General features: G+C 42.5%; 2 protein-coding genes across 2 annotated transcripts in view; both read right to left on the bottom strand.

Moving 5' to 3' along the window:
* Positions 1-5,513: 5,513 nt before the first annotated feature.
* The window catches only part of nup133 (nucleoporin 133), a 34,395-nt gene continuing 16,982 nt past the window's right edge, over positions 5,514-22,926 (bottom strand). Inside the window, exons 14-25 of the mRNA XM_075464131.1 lie at positions 22,506-22,730; positions 22,308-22,430; positions 22,087-22,183; positions 21,702-21,965; positions 21,446-21,579; positions 19,923-20,081; positions 12,859-12,994; positions 12,227-12,345; positions 10,148-10,228; positions 10,002-10,066; positions 9,689-9,777; positions 5,514-6,031 (exon numbers count right to left, since the gene is read on the bottom strand). Of these exons, the coding sequence (XP_075320246.1) occupies positions 5,895-6,031; positions 9,689-9,777; positions 10,002-10,066; positions 10,148-10,228; positions 12,227-12,345; positions 12,859-12,994; positions 19,923-20,081; positions 21,446-21,579; positions 21,702-21,965; positions 22,087-22,183; positions 22,308-22,430; positions 22,506-22,730 (1,629 nt within the window). The 3' untranslated portion in view covers positions 5,514-5,894. The remainder of the gene's footprint in view (positions 6,032-9,688; positions 9,778-10,001; positions 10,067-10,147; positions 10,229-12,226; positions 12,346-12,858; positions 12,995-19,922; positions 20,082-21,445; positions 21,580-21,701; positions 21,966-22,086; positions 22,184-22,307; positions 22,431-22,505; positions 22,731-22,926) is intronic.
* LOC142379055 (general transcription factor II-I repeat domain-containing protein 2-like) lies at positions 6,039-9,135 on the bottom strand. The gene has a single exon (XM_075464134.1). The coding sequence runs from the start codon at positions 9,126-9,128 to the stop codon at positions 7,302-7,304; it is 1,827 nt and encodes a 608-aa protein (XP_075320249.1). The 5' UTR covers positions 9,129-9,135; the 3' UTR covers positions 6,039-7,301.

Raw genomic sequence — 22,926 nt, 5'->3', positions numbered from 1 at the left:
TTTTCACAATGCAGTTGTTGTTGCGGCACTAGCTCCGCATAATTCTTACTGATGAGCGTGTTCATGTACCCAGCATACTCTTGATGCAAGTGTTTGTTCTTCAGGAAATTCCTCCTCAAACCTTGGATCCTTTGCTTAGCCACTACAAAGTTATTAGGCAGATAGAGCTCCTTATTCCTATAGGGCAACTTCAAACAAGACCTTCCCTCCTGAAGTACTGCTGACTGCTCCATGATTTCCAGAAACTTGAGGTCTTCTCTGGACATTTCCTTCTCCTTTGTAGTCTTCTCATTAAACTCATGATTGTATTGCTTGGCCAACATTTCTTCAAGTTTACACATAGAAATCCTGTTTACCATTGCCAAGGGCAGCTCCGCCTCTGAAACACCACTGTTTCCATTCAGTGGTCCATTAACAACCCACCCAAGCACTGTCTTAATAGCATATGGGCCATTCCCACAACTATTAATGACCTCCCAGAGTTCTAATATCTCGGGAGCGTTGGTTCCAATTAACAGGTCGACATTTGCTTTTATGTTTGGGATGTTCAACTTGGACAAATAGGGCCATTTTGCCAGTTCTTCAGATGTTATCATGTTATTAACATTGACTGGTATTTGTGTCTGTGTGAGAACCTCTGGGAGAATGTGAAAGTCGTTGCTGTCCAGATCAGATAACTCCAAACCAGTCAATGAGTATGCTGGAACCACTGTCTTTTGCCCCATTGTGCTCAATAGGAAGTTGGTTTTTCTCCCTGTGACATTCAGCTTCCGCATTAGATGTTCTGAGCAGAATGTGGCCGAACTTCCTGGGTCCAAAAAGGCATAGGTTTTTATGAAGCGATTTCCCTTTGCACTTTTGACCTTCACAGGCAGGATGGATAACACACACCGGTCCTTACCGGCCCCTGTATGTCCACATGTTTTGATTGAAGTTGACTGGTTAGGTGTTTCAAACTGTTCCAATGCGGGTTGCCTTTTAATATGAAGCACAGTGGGATGGGTTCGCCCACATATTTTACATGTCAAGCGGCTTTCACAATCACGGCTCATGTGTCCTACACATAAACATGCAAAACAAACCCCCTTTTTCGTCAGCAGCTGAATCTTTTCTTTGTGCTTCCTTCCCTTGAACTGTTTGCAATCCTCCAAAGAGTGGCCACGAGCACAGCAAAGGCATTCAGCCTTTTCAGCTTTTCCTGGATCTGATGTAGGCTCTTTAATTCTCTCAGGCACTTCCATAGATGTTACGGTGGTGGCCACAACGTTTCCTTTCATTCGGTTTCTAGGCTGTGCTTTAAACCCAGTGGCAGTCTTTATTCCAGCAACACCATATGACTCCTGTATCTCTCCAAACAAAGGGTCAGAAAGAATCCTGACACGGCGCTCAATAAACATGACCTGATTAATGAAACAAGCTGGTTGATTGGTTGTCTCCATTATGTCATGAGCTATGGTCCTCCATTGCTCCCTCATTCTGAATGGCAACTTCGACACAATGGCTCTTATATTTACTGCCATATCCAGTTCCTGCATGTACTGAAGCTCTTCCATTACATTACAGCATCCACGCAGGAATAAGGAATAGGCTTGCAGTGTTTTCACATCCTCAGATTTTATTGACTGCCAGGCCAGAGCCCTTTCCATGTAAGCACTTGCTATTTTGTACTGATTTCCAAAATGTTTCTGGAGAAGTTCCTTTGCCACTGCGTAGCCACGCTCAGGAGCCATATGCTGACAGCTACGCACCAATTCACGTGGCTGTCCTCTTGTAAATTGTTCCAGATAGTACAAACAATCCGCTTTTCCTGCCTTTTCCTCAACTCCTTGCTCAAAGGCTTTGATGAATGCTCTGTAATGGAGAGGATCCCCTTCAAATGTGGGAATATCTCGTGGTGGCAATGACATCATATGCTGTTGCTGTACCAGCGCTGCTGTTATTTCATTTTGTCTCTGCATGATGGTAAGTATGTCAGGTGGACCTTGACTGATATGTTGATAGTATGTAGGTTGAGCGGTTGTTGATTGGTGTTGAAATTTCAGTGATGTTCCAGACACATTTACTTGGTGTTGTTCATTTTGGCTGCACTTATGCGTTGAAGGAGTCTGGACCCATTGCTCAGTTTCCTTAGGTCGCACATCCTTTAATATTGCTTTGTTGGGTGGTAGTGACCATTTTCCTAATTCCTTTTGTTGTGTTGATTTCCATGCTTCAGGGTGGTACTCCGTTGCTGTAGGGTTTAATGCATTGATTGATTCTCCCTGCCTTTTCCTTTTCTCCTTTTCCAAATAGGAATTCATGCCATTGCTGGGTGCTTGAGATGAACTTGTCCGTGATGAAGCCTGTAATACAGCCAGCTTAGCAGTGGACGCAGCTATTTCAGCTTCCAACTCGAGCTGCTCTCTTTTCCTCTTCAGCTGCTGCTCCTCCAACGCATGCTTTCCTTTTAAAGCTGCAGCAAGAGCAACAAGTGCTGCCTTTTCTGCCTCAGCCTTTATGGCTGCACAGGATGTTGTGCTTGATTTTGCACTGTTATGACTCCTATGACTTGAGCGTTTGCTAACATTTGAAACGCTGTCATTGGGATTGATGTCATCCACAGCATTACCATTTTCATTTGCATTACCTTCATCACGTGAAATCCACATTTTTGTGTTAGCAATGCACTCATTAATAGGCAACACTCGTTCACATGTTACCCATACTAATCTTTAACAGAAACACAAGTTCTCTTATGGATCTGTCTTGGATGAATTATCTTCTGACTGATAGACAAAAAGTCAGCATCAGTTACAGAGATGGACGTCCACTTTTATAAAAGAAAGAAACCTTCACTCCTGTGTCAGACTAACATAGTGTTAACACAGGCACCGAGCAGATAATCACAAGCTGTCTCCCTCTGAGAAAGAAAAAGAGTGAATCCAAACAGCAACGTTGTTCACACAAAAACAGAAAGAGATTTGATGAAGAGTCAATTAAAGTTAAAAGACTGAAAAGAGTGAAAGTTAAGCATAAACTGGAAGTGATCAAATGAGTTGAAATGTTTTGAGAAATGGGGTAGAAGAAGTCTCATCGATGAAAGCTGATGTCAGTGGAAGAAAAAATTATCCTAAACACACCTGCAGACTATGCAAGGACCAGCAGGCATGACATAATTTGTGTAAAACCAGATGGAGATCATGTGGGATGATGTGTTTGACAGATTAAAAGAAAAACAGCCGGGAGGAGCTCAGCTTATCAAGACAGTTGTAAACGGTGGCAAGGTGATGACCTCATGAAGCTGAATGCCAAGAGTGTGCATGGCTGTAATCACAGCAAAAGGTGGTTCCTATTGTTACGGAGGGGTTAGGTCTTTTTCCTTTCTATTTTTGTTTTGTTTGGAGCTGGTGGTGGACACATGATGTGCAGCTGTCACCATGGCAACTGTGACGTCACCTCCGGTCCGTGGGTTGGCGCGAGTTTTGATTATCTTATTTAGTTCACTTGGGAGACGGTCAATGGGTGACTGACAATCACTCGGAGAGACTGAACACTCAGGACTCAGGACTTTTGCTCAGTAATGTATGTCTAATGTTTTATCTCAGCACTACCCACAGCTTCTCCCAGTGTGAGCAGGAAATTGTGCTTCGACCTGACATAAAAATCTATCATGTGAATAAAGTTTGACTTTTTTACATTATTTAAAAAGATGTAAGTTCTAGAAACTTGTTTCCAAAACCTTTCATGAAACTAAATGAACTCTGTGATATTAAAATCATTGCGCACAGTGTTGTCAAAGTTGACTCAGCTCTGTGTGCGGCACTTTATTTAAGGTGAAGACTGTGGAGTTGGGAGGTTTTTGCCAACAATAGATGATCAAATGGATTTCTGAGGTGTTGTCACAAATTATTTTAAATATTTTTCCTTGGTGCAATTTAAAAAAAGGTTTAAAATGTAAAACTGAACTGTTATCCAGGTTACAGATCCTAAAATAAACAGAATTACAAGCAACAATAAATGCTATAATTTCAAATAAGTACATGGCAGTAGATAATAGCTCATTTTGTTCATACTGTCTACGATCTTTGTTTTCAAGGTTTTTGTGTTAAAGCAATACAATGTAACTTCTCAAAAAGCCCACTATGGAGCTCCCCCTACAGGCTTGGAGGCAATGTACGGTTACACTGTCGTAAATACAACACCCTTTCGCTTTCACGTTTCACGTTTGTTGACGAACCGGCAAGGAGTCAGAAGGTGCAAGCTATGTCGACCGAGAAGGTAAGAGTAATCAAATGTACCTGAGAGCGTGAGAGGGGTCTATTTGTTTTTGCGGTAGGTGTGCCAGAAAGCAAGTCGAAGTACTTCCGCTCAGCTCCCGGGCCGCTCCAGCAAAGTTACATAGCGCAGTTTTTCCAACTCAGACCCCCGAAGGGCATAGGAGACAGGCCAATCGTAATATTAAAACTCATTCTAGCCGCACAATTTTTTTCAAGCTGTTATTTTAAGGTAGAAATGTTACATAGTATTGCTTTAAAGATGCTTTTTTTTGCTTATTCTGTAGCTTATTCAGGTGTGTTTTAGTTAAAACCAGCAGTTAAATGGCTCCTTTTGATCTTCGACTTAAGTGTTTTTAGGTGAATATTAAAACTTAAAGTTGCTTAAATCAAACTGGAATGTGTTTACTAAGTGCAATGTAACAAACGTATAGGTTGATTACACCTGAAATTTATGGGTTTTACACCAACTTATTCATTTTATATAAGGTAAAAAGGAAACTTAAAAGGAAAATTTTAAAGTTTAAGTGAAACCTCAAAGGCCAGTCTTGGTGGAAAACTTGATACAAAAATGAGCTTAAATGAATGAACACTGAACTTCATTTTTACCTTAAATTTACAAATGAAAGTGGTTGAGTTTACACTCAACTTGACACAAGTTGTGAATGTGTATTGTCAGTGTTTTAAGTTCAGTTAACTGTTGGCTTCACAACTTGATGAGGCGCTGGTTAACGTCTCTGCCCTCCATCACCCAACAGGAGGAAGTCCAGATTAATGGAGGTCTTTCTGGCTCTGGTGTTGGAGTTGATTCAGAAACGCTTACTTCTGATCTGCCCTTCCTGCAGGGTTAGGGTAAGTTCAGTTAAGATACAGCAGAGACACTTTCCACCCCAGTAACTGTCTGTTTCCGCTGCTGAACTCAGGCAGACGGTTCTGCAGCCTGACAACAAGAACTGAGAGACTCAGAGGGAGCATTTCCTCAACCAGGCCATACCTCTGCATCCTGTCACTTCACTCTATCTTTATTGAACTCTTTCCATCTTTATTTATCATATTTATCTATTGTTCCTATCAGACATACGTTGTTTAGTAAATATTTCAAGAATATTTATATTTTTCTGTACATTTCTAGCTTTTTATTTCTTATTGTTTTATTGTTCAAACCCATTATTTGAACAGTCTAAGGAGTGACTCAGGGTTACATTTAACTCCATGTTATACATGTATAACTGACAATGTGACAAATAAACTCTCTTTAGGTCTTTATCACACTGTTTTATTTCAAATGATCTCTTAATGGAAAAAACAGAAAAACAACAGCACACTTTCCCTCCATCCTCATTCGTTTGTGTAACTTGTTTCTTCTGATCCTACAAAATAGTATCAGAAAATTCACTACATGCCAGCAAATGACAAAAAAGTCACTGAGCTGAAATCAGGAAAAAGTAACTTAGATGGAAATTGAATTTGTACTTGTTTTTGTGAAAATATCACTCAAGATACAGAAATGCCAACATATTTATTTAGAAAACAGCACAATTCAAACAAATCTTGAACATTTTTAGAATTTGAAGCAAAGCTGAAGTGCAGCAGGCTTTACTGGGAGAGGAGGCAGCCACAGAATTCAAATCATCTAAATTGTCACATCTGAGCTTGAAGATAATGTTCATAATTGGCTCGTAGGACGAATTCAAAATAGGGCTTTGATTTCAAACTGCTCAGCTCATCCAGCTCCAGCAGCTCTTTGACATCAGGCAGGTACGTCTGCAGAGGAACGCCTGGAAAATAGAGGGGGTTAATTTCTTAATGATTATTTCGAAGAATAACCTTCGTGCAAGCAGAGCTTCGATTCAATCCAGATCAAAGTGACAGACAAAGTCTGTATGTATATTTGGTGGATTTTTCATGTAATTCCAAGTGCGAGTAATGTCATGCATATTAAAATCTGACACATTTCTCCATCCATAATATAGGCATACAGCAAAATCCTAGAACTATGAAGATCCTCACACATCAGAATAGTAAATTATTACATCTGCATTTCAAAGTACAAAGTCCATGAAAAAGTTCCCAACCTTTATCATCCATCAGCAGTTGAATATCTTCTGCATATAAGATTCCAAACCAAACCGTTAACCTGAGGTCGTTTTTACTCGGGCTCAGAAACCTGTAACCTGGATTATTCAGCCCCTTATCTGGAAATCTTTGCCAAGCTTTCTTTACTTGGTAAGAATCTGTCTTAGTTTTTTATGTTTAGGGTAAACACAAGAAACTTGTGCTAAAGAAAAAAAATAATCTGACTCAGTGAATATTTCCCTATACTCCCTATATAGATCAGTGAGTAGTGCTGACCAACATGCCATTGGGCTCATCAGGTGGGAACCTCCTTTCATCAGTGTTTCATCTAGGTGGGCCCACAACATCTCCAGGAGGCTAGACAATGATCACTGGCGTCCCAGAGTCACCCCCCTAATGCCAGCCAACACTGCTCCTCACACCACAACAATCATCTTTTTTTTTTTTTTTTCTCACAGCCACAAGCTACCTCAGCCTCTCACCAACTGCACACCAGTCACAGCGGGGTGGGGATACAAACCCTGGTTCGAGTAGAGCAGGGGTGTCAAAGTCAAATACACCGAGGGCCAAAAAAACAAATTTGTTACAAGCCGAGGGCCGGACTGGTTCAATGTTTATTAGAACATATTGAAATGATTGCACATTAAACATTTATATAAACATTTTCAACAGGCAAACAGCAAAAAATTAAATTGTTTTTAAAAACAATTTAAAAACAACAACAACAATAACTGCTTTCAAATAGTATAATAAAAAAAATAGATCAAATCAATTGTATTCTTTCTCATGGCATCTGCAATTTCCGCTGAGCCCATTCAACTGAAAAATAAATATAAATAAATAAAATAAAATAAAATACAAAATCTATGGCACAGAGACAAAACAATACTCCCTTCAAAGAAAAATCACGTCTTGTCGAAACAAATGTAAGAATTTAACTGAATTAAAAACTGAAAATACGCTCTGTGATGCTCACTTGTCTGAGGAGGAGCCTGATACTTGGTGGTGTCTCATCATTTGCACAAGTTCATCGATGTTCGGGGTTAGGCTCTGAGCTGAGGAAATCCTCAGGATTGAGTGAAGGTGATTGTCGGTAAGACGGCTCCTGTGTGATGTTTTGTTTAGCTTCATTAATGAGAACAGTTGTTCACACAGGTATGTGCTGCCAAACATAGAGAGCGTCCGAGCAGCTTGGATGCGCAACTGGGGCATTGTGTCGGGGATGAAACGTGCAAACTCAGCAGCACCCACTCTCTCGTATTTTACATTCAGTGTGTCATTGCACTGGAGCTCAATCAACTCCATTTGCAGTTGTGGTGGTGCGCTTTCCACATCAACTGCAAAGGGATTGCTGAGCAGTTCAAAGCTGCTTTTTTGGGCTTCAAAGTCAGCAAATCGGCGTTGGAAGTCGGCGGCAAGTGTGTTGAGTTTATCAGCGAACTGTGCACTCGGGAACACAGCGGTAGAGAGCTTCTCCTTCATGGTCTGGCAGCTGGAAAAGTGGCTCAAGTTTTCTTTACGCATCTGCATCTCCCACAGACTCAGCTTGGTTTTAAAGGCCTTCACTGTTGTGTACATATCAGAGATGACACGTCCCCGTCCCTGCAGCTGCAGATTCACCACATTCAGATGGCTCGTGATGTCGCAGAGAAACGCCATTTCACACAGGAAAGTTTCATCTCGGAGCTCTGTTGTGTCTTTCCCCTTGCTTTCCATGAACATACAGATCTCCTCACGCAGCTCGAAACATCTTTGCAGCACCTTTCCCTGGCTTAGCCATCGCACCTCTGTGTGATACGGTAAGTCACCATACTCTGTATCGAACTCTCCCAGAAATGCCTTGAACTGGCGGTGATTTAAACCTTTGGCTCTGATGATGTTAACTGCTCGCTTTATGGTGCTCATTACATGTTCCATTTTCAAGGCTTTGCCACACAATGACTCCTGGTGTATGATGCAGTGATAAGCTGTCAGCTCATCTGTGACGTTTTCCTCCCGCATCCTCTCACGCATCCTTGCCACCAATCCACTCCTGCGCCCACACATTGCGGGTGCTCCGTCTGTGGTTAATCCCACAAGTTTTTCCCAAGGCAACCCCATCTCATTTACACATCTGGATACCTCTTCATACAGATCTTGTCCTGTAGTTGTGCCATACATAGGACGTAATGCCAAAAACTCTTCTGTTATGCTCAGGCTGGAGTCTACTCCACGGACGAAAATTGACAGTTGGGCGATGTCAGATGTGTCCATGCTCTCATCCACAGCAAGAGAATATGCGATGAAATCTTTTCCCTTTCTCACAAGCTGTTCTTTTATGTTGGTGGAAAGCTGGTCTACACGTTCAGCAACGGTGTTTCTGCTCAGGCTCACGTTTGAGAATAGAACTCTTTTGTCTGGGCACACTGCGTCACAAACTTCAAGCATACACTTTTTGATAAACTCTTGTTCTGTAAAGGGCCGGGCTGATTTTGCGACCTCTTTTGCCACAATAAAGCTGGCCTTGACAGCAGCCTCGCTTTGTGATTTTGCATGTGTGAACATAGCCTGCCTGGACTTAAGTCCTCGTTTTAATTCTTCCACCTTCTGTAGCCTTTGTTCCGTGTCCATATTCTTATCTTTGACTGTGTGTTTCTGAGATATTTGATAGTGCCTTCTTAGGTTGTATTCTTTCATGACCGCCACACTTTCTCCACACAGAAGACACACAAGTTTGCCTTTTACCTCCGTAAACAGGTACTCTGCCTCCCACCTGGCTTGAAAGTCCCTGTTCTCAGCGTCCACCTTACGTTTTGCCATTTTTGACTCTGACAGCTGATGAATACGTTGCATTGTGGGGGATGTAGTGTTGGTGCTTCCAAAACGCCAGCGGGCGGCTGTGGCCTGCGGGCCGGTTCTAATGGTAATTAAATATCATCCAGAGGGCCATAGATAATTTATTCGCGGGCCGGATCTGGCCCGCGGGCCTTGACTTTGACATGTGTGGAGTAGAGGGAGAAATAAAAGAGGTAAAGATAAGTAGGAATGGGATTCAAACCCTGGTTCGAGTAAGGGGTAATGAAAATATAGAAGGTGCCAGAGGTGGAGGCAGGACAAGACACACTAGCAGATTCAGCAGACAAACTCGCCTAAACTGTCCTACAATCACTAAAAATGCCAGCAAAAACAAAGCCATACAACTCACTCAAAGCCAACTCACCTAAAATGGCCGTCTCTTCATTTTAGATACTAATTCAAAGTGAGATGATTATGTTGCTTACAATGGGAACCTAATGATATTTTTGGATAAACTATTAGCTTGAGGACCTTGTCTCTACTTCCGTTTCCACAGTATAGACTGCCTTGGTAATGTTTCTCACCTTCTTGTATGAGTTCGAGGAGGATCTTTATGAAGATGCTGTTCTTGGCTGCTTCCAGAGGATCATCGTTCCCATCAGCAGAGGACCAGCTGAGAGGCAGGCAGCAAAGAAGGCAGATAACTTGTGAAATCAAGCAGCGACAACTACAGACTGGGTTATGACATTTATTAACTAGTGTTTTAATCAAATTCCAACTAACTGTTTAAATAACAGTTAATGCTATGTTTTAGTAAAAATCAATACCAGTTATAGCCTCTTTAATTTAAGCAAAACTCCCATATAACTAGATAAACACAGACATAAAAGATCTTACTCATCTCTCCTGAGTGCTTTGCCAAAGATCTCACATTTGAGTGAGTCGATGTCCACATCGTCTTCCTGCAACAGGAACCCAGATAATGCACATGAGTTGACATTAATCTGGCATCAGGCAGTCCATAAATAACAGCAGAACGTTACCTCTTCGATGTACTCCAGCAGGTCCAGAGCCTTTTTGAAATCGTACTCATTGGCTCGTCTGTTGTCGTCACAGATGTACAGCTGGTGAGGAGGGAGGAAACATAATGAGTATTTCTAGGCTTATTTTGTCCAAATTAGGTTTAAGAGAAATTAGCAGAGAAAATATTGTTTTCTTCTTTTAGTGAAAGGCCTCAAACACCTAAACAAATTAGTTTCCAGAGATTCATTTTTGTGTAAATCACTCAAGTTCACGAGGAGGTAATGCAATGCAAATCTAACTATAATTGCCTCTCCAGTAATGTCTCAAACAGCTGCAGCTCATTCAGAACGCTGCAGCCCGAGTTTTAACCAGAACAAAGAGATCAGATCACATCACCCCAGTTCTCAAGTCTTTACATTGGCTCTCGGTCAGATACCGAATAGATTTTAAAGTTCTGCTACTCGTCTACAAATCACAGAAGGGTTTAGGTCCAGAATACATGAATGACATGCTAGTAAAGTATAAACCCAGTAGAGCTCTGAGATCTACTGACTCAGGTCAGATAGTGGAGCCCAGAGTTCAAACTAGACACGGTGAAGCAGCTTTTAGCAGTTATGCTGCACACAACTGGAACAAACTACCAGCAGAACTGAAATCAGCCTCTTAATTGTTTTATATTTTTCTTTTCTCCCTTCTTCTTTGATTGATTTTAACTGTGTGTTTGAATTTTTATTCGATTTTTCTATCCATCCATCCATTTTCTATACCGCTGAATCCGTCGGTCGGGTCGCTGGAGCCTATCCCAGCAGTCAATGGGCGAGAGGCGGGGTACACCCTGGACAGGCCGCTAGTCCATCACAGGGCCACACAGAGACAAACGAGACAAACAACCATGCACGCTCACACTCACTCCTAAGGACAATTTAGAGATGCCAATTAACCTGACATGCATGTTTTTGGACAGTGGGAGGAAGCCGGAGTACCCGGAGAGAACCCACGCATACATGGGGAGAACATGGAAACTCCACACAGAAAGGCCCCAGCCGGGAGTTGAACCTGGAACCTTCTTGCTGTGAGGCGACGGTGCTAACACCACACCACCGTGTGGTGTTAGCACAGAGATTTTTTTATTCTCTTTAAATTGCTTGTTTTTATGCTGCTTTATGCTGTTCTTTTAAATGCCTTGTCTTTATGTAAAGCACATTGATGCCTGTGGTATGAAATGCGCTATATAAATGAAATGCCTTGCCTTGCCTAGCCTAATGTTCAAGTCAGTGTAGTAAATTCTGAGAGGTCGTCTTCAAAAACCGGTGTAAAAAATGAGTGATGAAGAAAGCTGCTGAAACGGACGTAGTCGAACAAAAGAAATCTTTATTTCTGTCATCAGGTCCGTCTCAGTTACAGAAAATGCATTTTCCGGGAGAGCCCGTGGTCCAATGGGAAAACTCTCTCTCGGGAAGAGAAAGTCCCTTACTTTTAAAGAAGATTCAAGGCCACTGGTCCAGGCGTAAAGCCAAAAGATATGGTCTGACAGTAAGGTCCCATATCAAATCTACCTTATTTGGTAAAACTATTTAAGAGTTTGTTTTTCAGTGTATCTCAGTGTCTTGCACGGAGACGCGCGGAGGCGTCTTGAAATTAACCAGCTGTGGACTCATTAAACTCTGGTTCGTCCATTTTGTCTGTGGACTCAATGAACTCAGTTCAGATTTCCTCATGTGCCTTTGGGCCCCATTTTGCCTGTGTGTCCATACACCTCATCAGCTACTGTTAACAGTTTCAATTGAAACAACTTTCCTGGATAGTGCACTTTGATCCAATCAAAACATGAAACCTGCTGTATGCCTGCTACCTCCTGCTGAGTCAGTTCAGTTGACAGTTGGCTATTAGGCGAGTTCATATTGTGGAAATGATCTGTATTACTTCACAGAAATACAACAAACAAGCCCGCTAGCCTCCAAATGTGGTGGTTTTTAAATTCTGTGCATTTGTACCTGCAGTCACATGTAGGCAGATCCCATGTAAACACCAGGAGTTAATATGTTTGACAGACACCAGAGCCCACATTGCAGCTGGTGTGTCTGCAGGGATCTTCTCACCTGTATGAGGTTGTGAGCGGAGAGCAGAGGCATGGTGTCAGGGTTCTGCTGTTTCTCCTCAAGGAGCTGTCTGGGCAGAGTCTCTTGATGAAGCAGGAAGCGCTCCTGCTCCACAATGTCTGATCGAGCACATGAATGACAACATCAAGTCTACTTACAGGCCAAGTTCAAAAACACAAATCAGTCTTAGGTGTTACAAAGTGTCTTGCGTGTCAATGATGTCATGTATTTTCTGTAGAAAATGAAAAAGCTGTCAAACAAACAGCAAACAGGAAATTAATTAGATTACACAATGAAACTGTTTGGAATTAAAAACAGTAAAACAGGAGGCGATTGGTCCTTAGCAACAGGGTTGGTTAAATTTAGGTGGTGCCTTTTTTTTCTTTCTTTTTTAGACAGGCAGTGTATAAGATCAATACAGTTCAGATCTTTGAAAGTTGAATTTAATAACTCAACTTTTCACATGATGCCTTAATTTAAGCATTTCCTTTTTTTTTTTTTTTTTTTAAAAAGAAGGTGTCTATGAAAACAGCATCCCTGTGGGCTGCAACATGTTTCCTCAGATGTTAACAACATTTACACCTCACACAGTTGGTTTATAGACATGATTAACAACTCATTTATGTTTTTACCATCGATTTGTTTGGTGAGCTCCTCCTCGGGCAGGTCTGAGGCCAGGGCAGTCAGTTTACTGAGAGCCAGCAATGTCTTCTTCTTTACAAAGTAACGCATCTCCATGTTGGCCTGGCTGTAGAGAGTCCTGTGGGCCTGCAGAGACAATGCAGAAAATTAAGAAATGATTCATTAATCAAATTGACCACTAAACAAAGCTGGCAGGGCCTTTTTATTGTCAGTATATTTTATCTGCTGGTTGGATTTAATAAGCAGAAAAAGGCTCTCGGAGACATTAAACGTGAGCTGCAGCTTTTACACGATCCCTCTGAGAATTGCCATCCTTTTTTCTGACCATCAATTAACGGACTCAAAATAAATAGCACTTGAAGTTCTAGCATGACGAGAGTGTCTGCAGACAGTGAAACTTCAGAAATATGCTTTTAATAAGCATTTAAGATTCACGCTTAGAAAAATAAAGGCTTTAGGTTAAACTTACAACGGTGTTTCTTATCTAAGCTGAACAGCCAGTGGTCTCTCTCACTGACTGACTGACCTGACAGTGATTCAACTTGATGGATTAGCTGAGAGAAAAAAGAAAGTCCCAACGGGTTCCAATTAGGGCTGGGCAACGATTAAAATTTTTAATCTAATTAATCACATGATTTCCCCGATTAATTGCATTTGTACGCAAAATCCAAAAATGAATTCAAAAGCAGTGTATAGCTTTTAGCATTTAGTTTTATTTTAAATGTACTGCCATATGAATGAAAGTGCCATAACATTTGTTGCGCAAACACACTTTTAACATCAGCATCTTTCTGTAGTTTTTATGTAGAAGCCTCGCTTCACTGTCTGTTTCCTTGAATGACTTGCTGGTATCAGTTGTGTGTTTTGCCTTTAAGTGATATTTTAGACTGGAACTACTACGGTGATAAAACAATTCAACTTGGCAGTGTTTACAGATGACTTTGGTTCTGTCGACTCTGCCGTCTGGAAGAACTTTAAAATGAAAATAGCCCAGTAAAGGTTCCGTACCCATCTCCATGTTTGGTGGATCCGCCAATTACTTTCTTTTCCGGTTCCACAGCAGACAGCAACAGACTTTTACAAAATAAAAGCTGTGAGCAACAGACTTTTAAAATAATAAAATGAACTAGAAAGCTGCAAGCAGCTGTGAGCGGGACCGAGGTGTGCGTACGTTGGATGTGCGCACGTTGGGGCAATCGCTGGACGCCGTAGTAGCGCAGCTCTGCCCACACGCACGATATCCTCTGCATATGTACGAGCACATAAAAACCCCAATGCGGAGGGGTTTTTGAAAATTTCTAGGGGGCGCCACTGAGCCATTTTGCTCCGCCCACACACGATACCCTTTATATACGTACGAGGTCAACAGGGTGGACGTGTGTGCCAAGTTACATGACCTTGCGATGATGATAAGGCTTTCAAATCACAAACGCAATCACACGATGTTCACCGCCTGGCCACGCCCACATTGTTTAGAGTTTGGAAAAGTTTCTCCATGAATTTTTGCCCCATGTCTTAAAAGTAACCTGACCAAGTTTGAAGCTTGTAGCATTAAATCTGTAGGAGGAGTTTGATCAAATGCGAGGTGTGAAAAAAAAAAGAAATTTCCAACCACCAGCAGGTGGCGCTGTAGGTGGATGTCTCTATTTTATATGTACGCGTTCAGGCTGGGTCCAGCATTCACCGTATGAAGTTTGGGACAGATTGGATAATGTATGTGGGAGTTATAAGCGACTTAATTTTTTGTGGCGAGTGATGGCGAGTCATCAAACTTTGAGGCGTCGCCACGGCCACGCCCTTTAAGTTTTGAAAAAGTTAGCCAATGAATTTTTCCCCCCATGTCTTAAGAGTAACCTGGCCAAGTTTGAAGTCTGTAGCATTAAATCTGTAGGACAAGTTCGATCTTATGCAAGGCGTGGAATCGGTCAAAAATGGCACGAAAACGCACTTTCCATCCAAAATGGCCGCCTTCCTGTGGACGTGGCACATTGGCGGCCTGAGACTTTTTTGTGCGTCTGGGCATGATGAATGAGTGTACCGAATTTCGTCGTCCACGCGAAACTAATCCTATTAAGGGGATCATTTTTATGCATCGTAGGGGGCGCTACAGAGCCAATGAGCAACTCCCAAAGATATAATGTTTAGATTCTTTCCTGTCGTCGACTAGCACGTGGCGCTCGCAAAATTTCATGAGTTTTCGCATACCTTTTGCAAAGAAGAAGAAAGAAAGAAAGAAGAAGAAAGAAGAAAGAAGAAAGAAAGAAAGAAAGAAAGAAAGAAAGAAAGAAAGAAAGAAAGAAAGAAAGAAAGAAGAAAGAAAGAAAGAAAGAAAGAAAGAAAGAAAGAAAGAAAGAAAGAAAGAAAGAAAGAAAGAAAGAAAGAAAGAAGAAAGAAAGAAAGAAAGAAGAAAGAAGAAGAAAGAAGAAGAAAGAAAGAAAGAAGAAAGAAAGAAAGAAAGAAAGAAGAAGAAAGAAGAAAGAAAGAAAGAAAGAAAGAAGAAAGAAAGAAAGAAAGAAAGAAAGAAAGAAAGAAGAAGAAAGAAAGAATAATAATAAACCTTACAGATACATAGGGTCCTTGCAGTTTCACTGCTCGGTCCCTAATAATAATCCTTACAGATACAATAGGGTCCTTGCAGTTTCACTGCTCGGTCCCTAATAATAATAAACCTTACAGATACAATAGGGTCCTTGCAGTTTCACTGCTCGGTCCCTAATAATAATCCTTACAGATACAATAGGGTCCTTGCAGTTTCACTGCTCGGTCCCTAATAATAATAATCCTTACAGATACAATAGGGTCCCTAATTAGAAAGCTGCAAGCAGCTGTGAGCGGGACCAAGGTGTGCGTACATTGGGATGTGCGTACGTTGGGGCATGCGCTGGACGCTGGAGCAGCAGCTCTGCCCACACGCACGATACCCTCTGCGTACGTACGAGCACATAATGACCCCTATGTGGAGGGGTTTTTGAAAATTTCTAGGGGGCGCCACTGAGCCTTTTTGCTCCTCCCACACACGATACCCTTTACATACATATGAGGTCATCAGGGTGGGCGTTTGTGCCAAGTTTCATGACTTTGCGATGATGATAAGGCTTTCAAACCACAAATGCCATCACACGATTTTCACTGCCTTGCCAAACCCACACTGTTCAGAGTTTGAAAAGGTTTCTCCATGAAGTTTTGCCCCCATATTATAAGAGTAACCTGGCTAAGTTTGAAGCTTGTAGCATTAAATTTGTAGGAGGAGTTTGATAAAATGTGAGGTTTTGAAAAAAAAGACGTTTCCAACCACCAGCAGGTGGCGCTATAGGCGAATGTCACTATTTTATATGTGCGCGTTCAGGCTGGGTCCAGCAATCACCGTATGAAGTTTGGGACAGATTGGATAATGTGTGTGAAAGTTATAAGCGACGTTTCCGACCACCAGCAGGTGGCGCTGTAGGTGAATATGTCTATTTTATATGTACGCGTTCAGGCTGGAACCAGCTATCACCGTGTGAAGTTTGGGACAGATTGGATAATGTTTGTGGGAGTTATAAGTGACGTTTCAAACCACCAGCAGGTGGCGCTGTAGGTGAATATGTCTATGTTATATGTGTGCGTTCAGGCTGGGTCTAGCTATCACCGTGTGAAGTTTGGGACAGATTGGATAATGTTTGTGGGAGTTATAAGCGACTTAATTTTTTATGGCAAGTCATAAATTTGAGGCGTCGCCACGGCCAAGCCCTTTGAGGTTTGAGAAAGTTTCTCTATGAATTTTCTCCCCATGTCTTAAGAGTAACCTTGCCAAGTTTGAAGTCTGTAGCATCAAATCTGTAAGACAAGTTCGAACAAATGCGAAGTGTGGGGAAAAAAAAGACGTTTCCGACCACCAGCAGGTGGCGCTGTAGGTTGATGTCACTATGTTATATGTGCGCGTTCAGGCTGGGTCCAGCAGTCAACGTATGAAGTTTGGGACAGATTGGATAATGTGTGTGGAAGTCATAAGCGACTTAATTCTTCATGGCGAGTCATAACTTTGAGGCGTCGCCACGGCCACGCCCTTTGAGGTTTGAAAAAGTTTCTCCATGAATTTTCCCCCCATGTCTTAAGAGTAACCTTGCCAAGTTTGAAGTCTGTAGCATCAAATCTGTAAGACAAGTTCGATCAAATGTGAGGTGTGGAAAAAAAGAGATGTTTCCAACCCCCAGCAGGTGGCGCTATAGGTGGATGTCGCTATGATAATATGTACACATTCAGGCTGGTTCCAGCATTCACCGTATGAAGTTTGGGACAGATTAAATAATGTATGTGGGAGTTATAAGCGACTTCATTTTTTGTGGCGAGTGATGGCGAGTCATCAAACTTTGAGGCGTCGCCACGGCCACGCCCTTTGAGGTTTGAAAAAGTTTCTCCATGAATCTTTCCCCCCATGTCTTAAGAGTAACCTGGCCAAGTTTGAAGTCTGTAGTATGAAATCTGTAGGACAAGTTCGATCTTATGCAAGGCGTGGAATCGGCCAAAAATGGCACGAAAACGCACTTTCCATCCAAAATGGCCGCCTTCCTGTGGACGTGGCACCGTGATGGCATGAGACTTTTTGTTGCGTCTGGGCATGATGAATGAGTGTACCGAATTTCGTCGTCCCACGCAAAACTAACCCCAATGTGTGGACCATTTTTAAGTACCCTAGGGGGCGCCACTGAGCCACTTTGCTCCGCCCACACACGATACCCTTCACATACGTACGAGGTTGTCAGGATGGACGTGTGTGCCAGGTTTCATGACGCTGTGATGATGATAAGGCTTTCAAATCACAAACACCATCACACGATTTTCACCGCCTGGCCACGCCCACATTGTTTAGAGTTTGGAAAAGTTTCTCCATGAATTTTTGCCCCCATGTCTTAAGAGTAACCTGGCTAAGTTTGAAGCTTGTAGCATTAAATCTGTAGGAGGAGTTTTATAAAATGTGAGGTGTGGCAAAAAAAGACGTTTCCGACCACCAGCAGGTGGCGCTATAGGAGGATGTCACTATGATAATATGTACGCATTCAGGCCGGGTCCAGCATTCACCGTTTGAAGTTTGGGACAGATTGGATAATGAGTGTGGAAGTTATAAGCGACTTAATTCTTCATGGCGAGTCATAACTTTGAGGCGTCGCCACGGCCACGCCCTTTAAGGTTTGAAAAAGTTTCTCCATGACTCTTTCCCCCCATGTCTTAAGAGTAATCTGGCCAAGTTTGAAGCTTGTAGCATTAAATCTGTAGGACGAGTTCGATCAAATGCGAGATGTGGAAAAAAAGAGATGTTTCCAACCCCCAGCAGGTGGCGCTATAGGTGGATGTCGTTATGATAATATGTACGCGTTCAGGCTGGGTCCAGCATTCACCGTATGAAGTTTGGGACAGATTGGATAATGTATGTGGGAGTTATAAGCGACTTCATTTTTTGTGGCGAGTGATGGCGAGTCATCGAACTTTGAGGAATTGCCACGCCCACGCCCTTTAAGTTTTGAAAAAGTTTCTCCATGAATTTCCCCCCCCATGTCTTAAGAGTAACCTGGCCAAGTTTCAAGTCTGTAGCATTAAATCTGTAGGACAAGTTCGATCTTAAGCAAGGCGTGGAATCGGTCAAAAATGGCACGAAAACGCACTTTCCATCCAAAATGGCCGCCTTCCTGTGTACGTGGGACCATGGCAGCAAGAGACTTTTTTTTGCGTCTGTGCATGATGAATGAGTGTACCGAATTTCATTGTCCTACGCGAAACTAACCCCATTGCGGGCACCATTTTTAAGCATTGTAGGGGGCGCTACAGAGTCAATGAGCGACTCCCAAAAATATAAAGTTTAGATTCTTTCATGTCGTCGACTGGCAGGTGGCGCTCGCAAAATTTCCTGAGTTTTCGCATACCTTTTGCAAAGAATAAGAAGAAGAAGAAGAAGAAGAAGAAGAAGAAGAAGAAGAAGAAGACGGAATAATAATAAACCTTACAGATACAATAGGGTCCTTGCAGTTTCACTGCTCGGTCCCTAATAAACCTTACAGATACAATAGGGTCCTTGCAGTTTCACTGCTCGGTCCCTAATAAACCTTACAGATACAATAGGGTCCTTGCAGTTCCTGCTCGGTCCCTAATAAACCTTACAGATACAATAGGGTCCTTGCAGTTTCACTGCTCGGTCCCTAATAAACCTTACAGATACAATAGGGCCCTTGCAGTTTCACTGCTCGGTCCCTAATAATAAACCTTACAGATACAATAGGGTCCTTGCAGTTTCACTGCTCGGTCCCTAATAAACCTTACAGATACAATAGGGTCCTTGCAGTTTCACTGCTCGGTCCCTAATAAACCTTACAGATACAATAGGGTCCTTGCAGTTTCACTGCTCGGTCCCTAATAATAAACCTTACAGATACAATAGGGTCCTTGCAGTTTCACTGCTCGGTCCCTAATAATAAAACAGGGTTGGTTTGTGGCGCAGTGGGTTGAGCAGGCGCCCCATGTACAAGAGGCTATAGTCTTCGCTGCAGCTGGCCCCGGTTCGAGTCCCGCATCGGACGGCCCTGTGCTGCGTGTCGTTCCCCCTCTCTCAGCCCCCTGCTTCCTGTCTCTGAACTTTCCTATCCATTAAAGGCACAAAAGCCCTTAAATTTTTTTTTTTTTTTTTTTTTAATTCTAAAAAATTAAATAAAATAAAACATGCGTTAATGCGCGATAAAATATTTATCGGCGTTAAAGCGATAATAACAAGTTAAATTGCCCAGCCCTAGTTCCAATAGAACCGATGGTGTGCACATAGAAAAAAACCTCTCCAGCCATTCCTGAAAGCGAATTATTGGCTTGATTTATAGGAGCCTTTAGCCAAATCAAGCTGAGATCAGTAACGGTGTAACAGTGTTTTTAATATAAAACACTCTTCTCGTCACCCAGAACATTATATAATATGCAAGGACAGAATGAACAACATGAATGGGACAGGCAAAGCCTTACTATCAATATTAGAATGTGAAAAGTATTTGTGAGAGCAAAGGACAGCACCAAACAGACGTGTGTGCGAGTGACGTACACTCTGATAGTCGTGGATGTGGATGTGGTGCAGCCAGCTCAGGTGTTGGTGAGCCTGCAGGAAGCTGGCCAGCTGGTGGTGCTGTGCAGCCGGCTGGGACAGCAGCTTACCCCTCTTCCCCTTCTCCATGTACCAACGAAACAGGAAGTCAGCAAAGTTCTAGAAGACAGAATAGGACAAAAAAAAAAAAAAAGCCCAGAGTGGCTTATTTATGATTGCCAGTTTGGGTATGTGCAATTAAACATTGTTTGATGATTTCATGACAACATTTGGAGGGGGTAAAGTATACTGAGAGACAGAAGTGTGTTGACTCGAGAGCTCTGAAAGGAACGGTGTGGGGTGATGACAGATTTAAACTGACTGGGTCATTTAGATCTCAGACAATGAGATTTCCGATTGGACTTCAACACCAACAGGACACTAATGCACCACTGCTCCCTATTTAGAGACTTTAAAGTGAAAAACACATATTACACAGGATGAGATTAGAGAAAAGTTGATGAATTGACAGCTGGTCAGACAATGTGGGACCTACATATGAAGGTTAGCATGTCTGTCAACAGACCTCAGTGAAAGAGCGCAGCACATAGTTAACAGAATTCTATTGAAATTAAAATTAGGCTAATTCCAATGAAAGATATTTGGCTTCAGTAGATAATTTACTTGAAAACAATGAAGACAAGTGTGAAAGATGTTTTTAGCTCACAAAACTATTCTGAAACCCATCATTTATTAGGGTTAGAGTTAAGGTTCGGAGCATGGGCAAGACACTGAACGCCATGACGCCTACCGATGCATCCATCGGTGTATGAATGTGTGTGAATTCTTAGAAGAAAGCACTTAGTGGTCCACAGGCACTAAAATATGCTGTGTGATTGTGTGAGTGAATGTGGCTTATAGTTGAAATGTGTGCAATAAAAAGAAGAAGAAGAAAAAAAATAAAAATAAATAAAATAAATCAATAATCTTTGGCTGAGCCAACTCAAAAGACAAACCAAGGTGACTGAAGATCTGACAGGCACTTGATTCTTCTGGGTTGGTTTTGTTTTAATGACTGTGACAAGAGCATCATAAAATGCATAATTTTAAAGCTTTTTTACAAGACAAAAATGGGATTTTTAATGTGGAAAAAAAGAGAAAAACAAACTAAACAAAAGAATTATGTTATTAGTAAATTCAAGATCTTTGTGCTTTTATACATCAATGGATGGTTTACTAAAATCTGTGTGGAAGTTTTGGCACCAGGGTGAAACACATATCCCAATGCACTTTGGGATTTTTATCTTTGATGTTAAAGGGACCTTTTTTAAACATTATCTCCAGGTGAGCAAAAACCCCAAAAGTATTGTAAAGATGTTGAAAATAACATGCTCACCATGCAAGACCAAATACATTTGTCGAAGCCTTGGTTGAGTTGATTAAATTTTAGAAATTTGCAACACAGGACTTCATAATCTATAAAAAGAACACCTCCCTGAGGAGCGATCCCTGCTCTGGGATCTGGTGGTTCTGCAGCGCTGTACCTGCTCAGCAAACTTGGCCATATAGTGCTGTAGTCGGCTCTGGTTGTCAGTCTGCTCACACATCTGAACCAGAATGTCAAAGTCACAGTACTTCTCAGCCAACGCTGCCACCCACTGGTACTGACCCAGCTCCACTGCAACACAATCATGACATAAAACCCATAAAGAAAAATCTGAAACTTTGACAAAGCTGCGTTTTTTATGACATTTCTAGAAGTAGGTGCGGTTTGGCTCCATTTCATTGAAGCCCACTTACACAGTGGTGCCAGCAGCTCTGAGCGGCGCTGACTGTACTCCATCTCCAGGCTGTTGTAACGTTCCTGTTGGGCCCCTGGGGCCCTCTGCTGTGGCAGGGAAGTCAGCTGGGCCACATAGCCACCCAAGTAGATGTCCAACAGCGCCACCAGCTGTTCAGAGAGGACGCTGCGCAGCTCTGAGTCAGCATGTTGGTAGACTGAACGCAAGATTATGTCATGCTGGCGGGAAATGATGGTGCGAACACCTCCAACACCACTTGATGCTGGAGGAAAGAGAAGGTGACAGCAAAAGTGTTAATAATGTAGTCTACGTCAACAGGCACTTTCACAAATCCAAGTCCCCAATTGTAAACATAATTCTATTAGAAGATGACCAGACATTACCTGTCCAAGGGACATACTCAGGCTCGGCCGCTCTTTCAGGGGCTCTGTACATGGAAGCCTTTGTCTCTCTGTACTGACCAGCAGCCTGAAGCATATCCTGGACACACAGCACAAGTTCCACATCACTACAGTTTAGCATACCTCTCCGATGTTACTACTTTTGTCTTTCCTCTCTGGTGGCACACGTCAGCCTTCATCAAACCACGAACAGAGATTTTTACCTTGATGATGTTGTTTACTGCGAGGACCACCTCGGCCCACTGCACTGAGTCAGCAGAGATCTCCTTTAGACTCTGCTCCTCCTCCTCCAGCAGGCAGTCAAACACAGAGGAGATCTGGGACACCTGTGGAAGCAACATGACAACAGGTAAAACAGCCGTCGAACTTCCAAACTACTCCTTCGCAACAGAGACACAGACCTCTCTGAAGAAAACGTCAGCTACAGTGAGGCTGAGCGACACCGAGGTGCTGCTCCTCTGCAGCGTGGCGCTGATGGCCCGGTTCACCAGCTCAGCATGTTTGGTGTGGTAGTTTTTCAGAACCATGGCCGCCTGCAGCTTCTCAGCGTGCTCACATAGCAGCAGACGCGTTGCCATGGGAGCGGAACGCACCGTCACCTGACTGAGCCGGTCCAGCAGACCCACCTGGCAGGGGAGGGAGAAATCTGAGTCATGATGACACTTGTGTGATTGTTTCCCTATAGCTGAGTCTAAAATGCCTAGTTGTTGTTTTGGTCTCAATCTTTTTTTTTTACCTAATCCCATCTGTACAAAATGGAAAATGGTGCTGATTAATGAAATCTGCTTGCAAGAGTTTCTCCAGGATTAAATTAGCTCAGGG

The sequence above is a fragment of the Odontesthes bonariensis genome, chromosome 4 (genome assembly GCF_027942865.1).
Source record: "Odontesthes bonariensis isolate fOdoBon6 chromosome 4, fOdoBon6.hap1, whole genome shotgun sequence".
Lineage (NCBI taxonomy): Eukaryota > Metazoa > Chordata > Actinopteri > Atheriniformes > Atherinopsidae > Odontesthes > Odontesthes bonariensis.
Note: the sequence above shows the minus strand (reverse complement) of the source record. Positions and strands in the feature narration are given on the sequence as shown.

Excerpts from the sequence above, each read along its gene's own strand:
- LOC142379055 (XM_075464134.1), bottom strand. The coding sequence starts at position 9,128 with ATGGCAAAACGTAAGGTGGACGCTGAGAACAGGGACTTTCAAGCCAGG.